Here is an 11,351-nt window from a genome sequence, read left to right as displayed (position 1 = left end):
CACGAAGTGCGCACGGGCTCCCCCTGTCGGCCGCCGCGCCACATTCACCGCGCGGAGGGAAAGCGAGAGGAGAAGGGCGAGCGGGCTCCCCCTGAGGGGCGCGCGGCATTTTCCCCCCGAGAAGAGGCGAGCGAGAGCGGCGCTTGCCTGCGAGGGGGGCGACGACGAGCGTTGCTCTCCTCCTTCGATTCACTGCTGGAGAGGCGGCGGCGGCGGCGGCGAGCAGCAGCGGTAGCAGCAGCAGCAATAGACACGGACAGCAGGTTGCAGCCGGGAGCCGACGCCTCGCCCGCACTGGGGATTCAGGCAGGCGGACTCTCATGCGGCGGCGGCGGCGGCAGCAGCTCTTCACCGGCCGCTCCAAACTCCGTGCCTGCGCGGCGGCGGCGGCAGCGGTGGCAAGCGCTAGCTCCGGCTCCGTCCTCCTTCCTCTTCCCGCCTTGGCGACCCGCGCGGGGGCCGCCGCCCCGTCTCTCCAGCCCGCCAGCCCGGGGCGGCTGCACCTTCCTTGAAGCCTGGGAGCCCCCACTCCCCCGCTGCTCTTCCCTATGGGGATTCGGGAGTTCCCCAACGGCACGGCCAGGGGCAAGACCGTCGCCATGTGAGTGGGGGGCGGCGGGGGGCTGGGCTTGGGGGGCGTCGCGCGCAGCAAAGGTTCCCTCACGCAGCCATTCCCCTTCTCCCGGGGGGCAGCCGCCGCCGCCGCCGCGCCTTGGCGCCGACCCACCGCCGACCCGGTGAGGGAGGACGAGGGACACGGGGAGCAAAGTTTTCAGCCTCTCCTCCTGCTTGCTGCTCACTTTCTCCCGGCCGCGCTCTTCTTTCTCCTCCTCGCTGGGTCTGAGAAGCGGAGGAAGCGGCGTGTTTGTGTGGAGAAGGGAGGTGGTGGTTTTGGCGCGGACAGGCGTAAAGTTCGCCCGGAGCCTTTCCTGGCCAGCTCGGCGGGGAGCGGAGGAGGAAGGCGCGCTTCCTCGCGGCAGCTTCGAGCCCCTCGGGGTGCACGGAGAGCGGCGTCGCGCTGGGCTCCGTCGGGGCGGGCTCGCAGCAGGAGGGGCTCGGCGCCTATTGACAGAAGACCAAAGTAGACCCCACGTTTTCTGAGGGGGGGGAAACCCCTCCACAAATCGTTGTACTAGGCGAAATAGTAGTAGAACTAGGCTGAGGTTTGCGCTTTGTGCCCAGTGCCTTCGGCGGGGAAGGACCGCAGCCTTGGCATGCAGAAGGTCCCGGGTTTAATCCCTATCATCTCCAGGTAGGGGTAGCAAGGACGCCTGCTCGAAACCTTGGAGAGTCGCTGCCAGTCCGTGTAGGCAGTACTGAGCTAGGTGGACTGGTGGTGGGGCTTGACAAAAGGCATTGCAGGGGGTTGGTTGGACTAGATGACCCCTGCAGGTCCCTTCCAACTCTACAATTCTGGGATTCTCTATTCCTCTTTGTTGCATTCTTAACACCTTGATCCTGAGAGGGTTTGCATTTATTACATTCACCTTTGCCTTACCATCGCCTCACCCACCTCTCTTGTCTCTGCCTCTAGTGGCATGAGGAGATCTCCAGACGTCAGCCCCAGGAGGCTGTCAGACATCAGCCCTCAACTCCGGCAGCTGAAATACCTAGTGGTGGACGAGGCGATCAAAGAGGATTTGAAATGGTCCCGATCTGTGGAAGACCTCACCAGTGCGACTGTGGGGCTCACCTCCATTGAGGAAAGGATTCTACGGATTACTGGCTACTACGGCTACCAGCCCTGGGCTGCCAGCTACAAAAGTAAGTCCCTTGTTTATCCCTGCCTCCTTCACAGCAGCAGTCACCATTCTTTCTATATTACACACACACACACACACACACACACAGTCCTCAACTTTCTGTCACAAGGAACCTTCTCAAACTGCCTGGGGAGGATTCAGGTTGTACTCTGGAATTAACCCCTTGATTCCTCTTCTAGGAATCAGTGGGTTTTTGTATCTTGTATTATCAAAGTAAATAAGAGATGGCCTTTGTTATTTGGCTAGTTTATTGCTCCTTCTTTTCCACAGCTGTCTTAGAATAATAGAATTGTAGAGTTGGAAGGGACTCCAAGGGTCGTCTATTTCAACTCCCTGCAGTGCAGGAAGCCTGCCCACAGCCGTCCTTGGGTGGGCTTGAACCACCAACCTTTCAGTTAAAAGCCAGATGCGCTGACCCATTGCGCGTATGTGTATATGCCATGCATTTTATATTTTTGTGTCAGTATAGCAAGACTGATAACAGATGGGTGGGTGGGGGTCAACTTGCCCTCTTTCTGTGTGTGTCGTTTCAAAAGGATGTGGGGACATGAGGAGTTAAATGCAGATCAACTGAACTTTCCGGTTGTCTTGAAGGGGGGGCACTGTGGTGATTATTATATAAAACATATAATTCTTCAGATTTAGGAAAGGATTTCAGCTTAGTGCTCAAGCTTGGATCAAATGTGAATTTTATGAAAGGTCACTGTGGCATAAAGGGCTTCTTTACGAATAAAAATTGTTAGATTAAATGGCGAAAGAAGCTTTTGTCTTCAATACAAGGAATTGATCAGGAAAATGTCATACAGCTGGATGATTTAATGAATTGCTTTCAACTTCAAAAGAGATTTGCACATATTGTATGAGTTTGGGGTGCTAGACTTCCCTAAAACCATGAATCAAGCAATGATTAAAATATAAGTCAGGCCAGCTTCCTTAGGAGAGACGGGCCATTAAAGGAGAGTGAAGGAAATGGGCTAGTAACAAAGTGAAGACTCTGTGTCAGACTCTCCCCCTCCCTGAGCTCTGAGATAATTAGTAGAGACAAAGCAGAGTGGAGAGTTTAGGATTGCAATTGCTGGTGATGTAACCTAGGAGGGAAATGGTTGCAGGCTGTGAAAGGCTAGAGCAGAGGGTCAGAGAGCCATGGCTGATTTCTGTTTGGATCCAAGGCTGCAACCATGAGAAATACAAGACCTTTTTGTTGTGTTAATGCTGTGAACCCCTCAGTTGTAGGCTCAGGTGGTATATATGTGTAAATAAACCATATATCATAAAGACACCACAGTCTCCGCTGTGCCTCATTTCCAAAAGGAAACACAGACCCTGGGTAGGTGCCTGGACCCCTGGAATCTTTCATTGCTCTGAGATTGGGGTGGCATGTAGCAGTATTAATCAAAGCAAAGTGGACTTCCATGCCAGAATCCTAACCTCACTTACCTGGGAGTAAACACCATTGAAGTTACTCCTGAATAGACATGGTTAGGATGCAGCCATAATGCTATTTACTGTATTGGCTTGAATATAAGCCACACCTTTGAAATTGGAGGGGGGGAATAAAAAAATCTGGAGTATAAGCCACTCTGCTCCTCACTGCTCCTGGCTGCATACTGGGCGCTGGGGGGGGAGGGGAGCCACGCTGCATTGCCAGTGGCCTTTCCCCTTCCTCACTCTCTCCCTTCCTGACCTTGGGAGAGAGGATGGGGGACTATGTGTGGGGCGGGCACCGCTTTGCTGCACCCCTGGCCCTGTTTGTCCTGTGCTCCTGGCTGCATACCGTAATGTCACGAATATATGCCACACTTTAACTTTTCACAGTCGGAATTTGAGAAAAAAGTGAGGCTTATATTCAGGCCAATACAGTATGTTAATTTTGGTGCTAAGGTATAGTTCTTTATTTCTTAATACCATTAATGTAATAAAGTGATTAGGCTTACTCGTGATGGATGGGGTTAAATCTGTACTTGTGAGAATATAATAAAGAATATATTGAACAGTCGCTGGGGAAACCCAGCCAGATGGGCGGGGAATAAATAATAAATTATTATTATAATAACAAATTATTATAGGATTCTTTTAACAACCACCGCCACTAGTTTATGCTGATGTTCCTACCAGATTGCAGTCCTATTCCCACTTACGAGGAAGTATTCCCCATTGAATTTAATGGGACTTCTGAGAAGAGTTGTATTGGACTGTGCTATAAATATGTACAATAATCAATACAATGTATTACACTACACTGATCATGATTCATGTTTTCATATTTCCAAAGTCTGACAAAATATTTCTCTAATATCTCAGGGCACTGATGGTTGTTACAGTGTGCCTATTTTTGTGTGTTTATCATACAAAAAGACAGGAAGATTCCCCCTCCTGCTCCATTTTACGAATCATCTGTAAGGGGTGCCAAATTCCATGTTATGAATTTTCTGCATTTGCATGGTGACATCACAGTAACATGCCTCCTGAGTTGTCCAGGAGGAAACATATTCATTCTTCTCATTTTCCTTTCTCCAAACATGTTGGTTCAGAAGACGCCATGTTACCAGGAGGTAAGTCTGGAATTTCTGCCTTCAATAATGGTGCAGCTTGGTTGTTCAAGAGCCAATCCTGTCAGCTCTGAAATATGGAAACAGGGCTTTATTCAAATTAAATAACCACTCAATCCCTTGGAAAACGGCTTGTGGAGTGTCGCAAGTTTCTGTTTTGATATCTGCATGGAGTCAGTGGCTGAAACTGTTTAATGTTTTGGAGTTGGATGTCATTAACATGCTGATGATACCCAGCTCTGTTTTTCTATCAAGATCCAGGAGCTAAAGCTGTCCCGTGAGCCAGTGTCTGGCAACTGCAATGGACTAGATGAGGATGTATAGGTTGCAACTGAATGCAGATGAGGCAGAAGTGATGACAGTTGGGGGTCCTTGGAGAGAAAAAACCCAGTGATGGCATTTGCCTTCTTTTAATTGAGTAGTTGTACATTATAGGGGATCTTTTCAACCCTTTTTTAGTTTGGATTCTAAGAATGCTTGGTTACTGCTTCTACCTATCATTTTTACTGCGCCCTTTCCTGATGTACAGGGACCTGGCCAATATCTCACACACTATTTGTAATATGAATGGACCACTATAATGCGTCCTGTGGGGCTGACCTCTTGCTAATGCACCACTTCACTTATTTGAGGGAGTAGGGCAATGGAAACAGATAAAATCTGTGTAATTGCTGGACACTCCTGGCAAAGATGAGTCCATAGGAGAGTCTGAAGCTAGCTAGAATGAGTTTAGAGCAGGGGACTGACCAGCAAGGAGTTTGTACCCACTTGAAAGCCATAGGTCAGAAAACAAAAGTAGTCAGGAACAAGTCTTTCAGTACCTTGGACAGGCCTCAGGGAAGAAACTCAGGTGGAGACAACTTCTTCTCAGAAGGACTAGTTGCTGAGCTCATGTAGTTTTTCAGCTTGACTACCACCTCACCAGGCTCTGCCCCCTTACTGGAAAATGGAGATCCTTTAAGGAGCAAATCTCTGGACTGGAACCTGACATTTTGTTGTGTCTCCGTTGCCAAGCACATTGCCTGTGGTGGCGAACAGATGGCACACAAGGCCATTTGTGTGTGGGTGAGGACCAAGGATGCTGGTTCTGTGATGGTTCCTGGATCCTGGACTATAGTGTCTGGGCATCCTGGCTGAAGGGTTTTAGGCAGGGGTCAGCAAACATTTTCAGCAGGGTGCCGATCCACCATCCCTCAGACCTTGTGGGGGGCCGGACTATATTTTTTTTGGGGGGAATGCATCGCTGATTGAATTTCTATGCCCCACAAATGACCCAGATGCATTTTAAATAAAAGGACACATTCTACTCATGTAAAAGCACCAGAGGCAGACCCCACAAATAACGCAGAGATGCATTTTAAATAAAAGGACACATTCTACTCATGTAAAAATATGCTGATTCCCAGACCATCTGCATGCCAGATTTAGAAAGCGATTGGGCCAGATACGGCCCCTAGTTTGCCTACCCATGGTTTTAGGTTCAAAGTGTCAGATTCCAATGGTTGCCAGACTCAGCTTGAGCTTCAGTTCCCAAATCTGGTGTTTGTGTGAGTAGTATTGCTGACTCATCTGATCTCTAGCCCTCAAAGTCAGTCCCCAAATTGCTTTTGGTAGTCTGGATCTTGACCATTGCAATGACACTGACAGATTTTTATTCGAGCCATAATTAAAGGGACTCACCTTGGCCTCAGAAGACATATAAAATCTGTGCCCTGAATAAATCTGCCAGTTGACTATGATCTTCAAAAGAGGCTTCCCTTGCCGGGTTAATTTTCACTTTTTGAGATGTTGTAGAATGAAAGTAGAGACATCACCTTGCCAACAAAGGTCCGTATAGTAAAAGCTATGGTTTTCCCAGTAGTGATGTATGGAAGTGAGAGCTGGACCATAAAGAAGGCTGATCGCCGAAGAATTGATGCTTTTGAATTATGGTGCTGGAGGAGACTCTTGAGAGTCCCATGGACTGCAAGAAGATCAAACCTATCCATTCTTAAGGAAATCAGCCCTGAGTGCTCACTGGAAGGACAGATCCTGAAGCTGAGGCTCCAATACTTTGGCCACCTCATGAGAAGAGAAGACTCCCTGGAAAAGACCCTGATGTTGGGAAAGATGGAGGGCACAAGGAGAAGGGGACGACAGAGGACGAGATGGTTGGACAGTGTTCTCGAAGCTACCAGCATGAGTTTGACCAAACTGCAGGAGGCGGTGGAAGACAGAAGTGTCTGGCGTGCTCTGGTCCATGGGGTCACGAAGAGTCGGACAACAACAACAACAACAACAGAATGAAAGTCTTGAGGAATTTTTAGTGGGTTGTTTCAAAATGCTCCTTTCAGAGGTTGAATTTTCTGTGCAATTTGTGCCTATTGTGCAACAGCCCCTAAGCCAAGAGAGTACTCACTCCCCTGAGATGTGGTCATTTGTTTTGCATGGTTCTCAAAAAAGGAAGAAGACTGCAGGCTACTGAGGCCTCTGAAAGACACCTCCCATGACAAGCAGCCCATCATGATCCTTCAAGTGCTCCCTGGAGAAAATCTCAGAATGTTGGGAACTATGCCCATGTACCTGCTGCCTCCAGCAGGGTGTGTAAAATATCACTATCTCAACTCCATGGCCCTTTAACCCCACTTCAATAACTAATAAGTTTACCAAAAAAAAAAAAAAAAAGTTAAAGGATGCTCCAAACATTATTTTAAAGAGATGAGGTTTTTTTATGGGAAGCTGGTGTTACACAGTGTCTGAAAGAAGGCGCTGGCTTTAAGAGGAATGTGAGGAAGAAGACTAAGCATTTAGAAACAGATATGGGTTATTTGCTAAATAGGTACAAATTAACTGGATCTCAAGGAATTTATAAACAACTAGAATCCAAAAGAAGGGATTTGAACTCAGTGCATAAACCACACTATGGCTAGACTGTTATATTTGGGACAAAAGTTATATGAATTTTCATTGGCTTGGATGTCATTGGATTTTATTGGATTGGAATTTGCTTCAGAAACACCCAATTAACCATCTTTTGATAGCTTCATCATTGCCAGGCCCTGGAAGGATCGTACTAACCTATATGCTACATTGTGGGAACAAATAGTGTGGCAAATGGCACTTCTAAAGAAACTCAGAAGGTAAAAATGGCATAGGGACAAATGAAGAAAGGCACTTTTGCAATGGTTTGGTTGAACTTTATTATTTTCACCAGTATTGCTGAAATATGTTTGTCCCCTACCAGGCATCCTAACTGTGACTGAGCATGTTCAGGGTGGCATCTCATTTGGTTGTCTCAACCAACTCATGGCTTAACCTAAAAATGAAAAATAAGAACATAAAAATTGTTTAAGATCTATTACATAAAGCAGCATGATCTGGACTTGATTTGCATCAACAAACCTTCCCACAGGCCAGTTTTGGGGTGGTGTTGAGTTTTGTAGCTGTCTATTTACAAACAACGTTTTGGTTTTGATTGAAATTGTCTATTTTGTATGTTAGAACAGATAGAATTGTAGAGTTGGAAGGGCCCCTGAGGGATGAAACCTGCAACCTTGGTGTTAACAGCAGCATGCTGCAACCAACCGAGCTATCCAGGCTATTTTGAAACTTAATAAAAATATAGTAAAAGGGGGATCAATTGTTTACAAATGAAATCTATCTTATCCTGATATCATTCTCAGTTTCAGAATTTTGCAACGGAAGTGAGGGATATTCTAAAGGATTGTGAGTGGTTGTTTTTACAGAGTGCCTTGATGTGTAGCTGTAGCTTGATGCACCTGATATACTGGTTTTGTTTATCTGACAGAGACTCATTATCGTGAAGGAGGAGGTGTTGAAAGTGTGCTGTGCAGGATTTTATAATTGTTCATTTTATTAAAAATGTTGCTGAAAGATACGTAAGAACTTATAACTTCTTGGATGAAGTGTTGCTTGCTTTGTTGGCAAAAACTGGCTTGCTGCTTGTACCTCTGCAGTAATTACTGCCTTGCAGGCTTTGTTCTTTCAGTCTTAAAATGAGTGGTACCTTGTCTCATGAATGGCCCTATTGCCCATTAAGAGAAATATCTTTATTGGTGTTTCTGCCAGATTGGACCTTATGGGAGGGCCAGCTTCTAAGCTAGTTGTTAATGCTCCTTTCTGACATGATGACTAATAGTCCAATTGACTTCATGTTGAGCAACTGTGGGTAGACTTGCTGAAGTAAGAAAGATCACATCCGTAGCTCAATTATAACCTGCTTTCTGGGATTTGAAATTTGTCTTTGAATGCTAATTGTAACCAAAGCTTAATGTGCAATGTTAATTCTCCACAGCAATATTTTAATGGCATCTGTTACTTGGAATCTGTTTAATTTGGCAGAAGTTATGACTAAAGAAGAGGTAGCAATGCTTTTGAATTTACATAGCTTTGAATTCAAAGCTATGCAAATGTTTTATCATATTGTTGAGATATGTTTTGCATATTACACCTGAAAAGTGCTGTGTGTTCTGAGAAAAACAAAGAATCGCCTGCACTTAACCACAACCATCAGAATTACTATGCAGAAATTAGCTGTGGGAAGAGCAATGTTCACTTTTCTGTGATTGCACAGCTATAATGTACAGAGAATATACAGTGGAATGCAGAGGAGGGGAGCACAGAGAAAGGAACAGGATTGGGAACAGCTGGCATTGTGGTGCAGTTCTGCAAGTGACCACTAACTTGTCTGTTTTGAGTTGTTGGGGGTTGGATGAACTGGTACCAGTTGTTGGTTTTTTTACATTAGCTTGGGCTGTAATGAATTCAGTTTGTGAGTTGGGCATAAATAAGTGGCAACATATGTGATTGTTGTTTATATGGGTCTGAGCTATCTGCTTCCAAAACTGGTCAGTCTTCTGCGGGGTTTGAAAAATGCTTTATCATGCTAGTGGTCACTCAGACTATAACTCAAAGAATGCAAATTTTCTCTAAGAAATTACTGGCTTAGTGTAATATACATGGAAGGAAGGTAATTTTTGTAAAAAATGGAATAAATTCAGTCAAGTTTTATAAAGGAATTGGCATGTTCTATCATACTTCTTAGGATCCCACCTGTCTGGTCTTTGACCACAAGAAAGATAGAGGTATTAAACTAATAGTATTAAACCATTAGAGGTATTAAACTAAAGATAGAGGTATTAAACTAATAAGCACAGAACAATGCATGGTTCAGTTTGTGTTCCTTAACTACTTTCTGTCACATTCCTGGCATGTACTGTGCCCACTACTTTGCATGTAGTAGAACATTAATCTGATTGCTATCTAAACATGAAAATGGCATGAAGCCTCATAATATGATTGCACGTTAAAACTTTGAAGGCAATTAGAAATTTCTTTATGAAAAAGTTTTTACAGTGTGCATTGAATTCTGCAGATTGTTGTTGTTGTTTAGTCATTTACTTGTCTCCGACTCTTTGTGACCCCATGGACCAGAGCACACCAGGCACTCCTGTCTTCCACTGCCTCCCACAGTTTATTCAAACTCATGCTGGTAGCTTCGAGAACACTGTCCAACCATCTTGTCCTCTGTCATCCCCTTCTCCTTGTGCCCTCCATCTTTCCCAACATCAGGGTCTTTTCCAGGGAGTCTTCTCTTCTCATGAGGGGGCCAAAGTATTGGAGCCTCAGCTTCAGGATCTGTCCTTCCAGTGAGCACTCAGGGCTGATTTCCTTAAGAATGGACATGTTTGATCTTCTTGCAGTCCATGGGACTCTCAAGAGTCTCTTCCAGCACCATAATTCATAATTCTGGAGATTAGCAATTCCCTATTAGATTGTTTTTAAACTGTAGGTCATGCAGGGATGGAAGTAATCTACACTGGTCCTCTGCCACCTGGGCCTGAGAAGCAAATGGCTTCTCCATCTGCCACCTGTTGGAAAGTAGCCTGCAAGCTGTTGCTGATCTATCTGGGAATCTGATAGTTGTAGGGAATGCAGAAATTCAAGCACTGTGCTTTTGTGTGCTTTTGAATACACTTTGTGTGCTTTTGAATACACTATGGTTTCATTGAGGACCTCTTCAGATAGCAGAAAAAATGTAGCTGCCTCCCTTTCTAGTAATGTTCTGCCATATATTTTTTCCTCTGCGTATAGCTCAACTGTGTTAGCTTATACTAAACTTAAGGGTTCTTTAGTGTACGTATTGGGAGTTGTCATAAAGATATTACTCACTATTATTATAGGTTGAATCCTAAATATTGTTCATGCGAGTAAGTATTTTAGGTGAGGTATGCCTTTATGGCTCAGATGTCAGTATTATGGCTCAGATTATAGACACAATAAAATAAGGATGCAGAGGCTGGAAAATGATGCAGCTGTTTAGAGTAAGCAAGAGGGCAGGGAAGAGCTTTGAACCATCTGTTCCTCTTCTGCATACCATTGCTTGCTGCTTGAAGATAATGGGCACGTATGGGCCATATTTTTTCCCTTGGGGTTTCCATTCTTCTTCATGAGCAGTGTGAGCCTCCGGATGTAAAGCTTCTTATATCGCCAAAATGGCACCATCCATGTACAAGAGGGGAGGTATCAGCAAGTATGAAGTAACTTGGCAGAAGTTTTTTTTAAAAAAAAACACTTTGAGAGGGGAGCGTAAGGATGGAGAACCCAAAACAGCCACATTAGACCTTTAAGCTATGGGACACTGGATGAAGGGACAGGAAACCAAGGGAAGAGTTCTGAAATCCTGGAAGAAAGCATGGATGGGCGCTTGAATAGTACCGCTTCATATTGCAACATTTTCTTGCAGGTCACACCTATACTTGTTTCTAATTGTACAGGTGTTGTAAAGGGCAGGATACAGGATGACCCAGAAGGAAAAGCAGAGAGCTTTGGATTGGCATGCAGTAGCTTGGAGTGTTGTGTTGCTAATCACAGCATCATTGGTGGAATATATGAGAGGCCTTGGGACGCTGCAGTCCACATTCAGAATGCCAGATCATAGCCTTTCATATCCCAAGCCTTATAAGGTATGGTTGATGGAGCTGGATATGTTTAGCCTAGAAAAGAGGAAATTGAGGGGAGATAGGATAGCCATCTTCAA

General features: G+C 45.3%; 1 protein-coding gene across 3 annotated transcripts in view; it reads left to right on the top strand.

Moving 5' to 3' along the window:
• The first annotated feature begins 424 nt into the window (after positions 1 to 424).
• The window catches only part of SLC35F3 (solute carrier family 35 member F3), a 93,965-nt gene continuing 83,038 nt past the window's right edge, over positions 425 to 11,351 (top strand). The window contains exons 1-3 of one of the 3 annotated variants that reach the window (XM_081906887.1): positions 425 to 601; positions 1,535 to 1,764; positions 4,298 to 4,315. In XM_081906887.1, the coding sequence (XP_081763013.1) occupies positions 549 to 601; positions 1,535 to 1,764; positions 4,298 to 4,315 (301 nt within the window). In that variant the 5' untranslated portion in view covers positions 425 to 548. Of the gene's footprint in view, positions 602 to 1,534; positions 1,765 to 4,294; positions 4,316 to 11,351 lie in introns of all 3 variants that reach the window. The other 2 variants (XM_081906886.1, XM_081906888.1) reach the window with 2 other exon arrangements.

The sequence above is a fragment of the Podarcis melisellensis genome, assembly GCF_964234715.1.
Source record: "Podarcis melisellensis genome assembly, chromosome: 3".
Taxonomy (NCBI): Eukaryota; Metazoa; Chordata; class Lepidosauria; order Squamata; family Lacertidae; genus Podarcis; species Podarcis melisellensis.
This window is presented reverse-complemented; position numbering and strand designations above follow the sequence as displayed.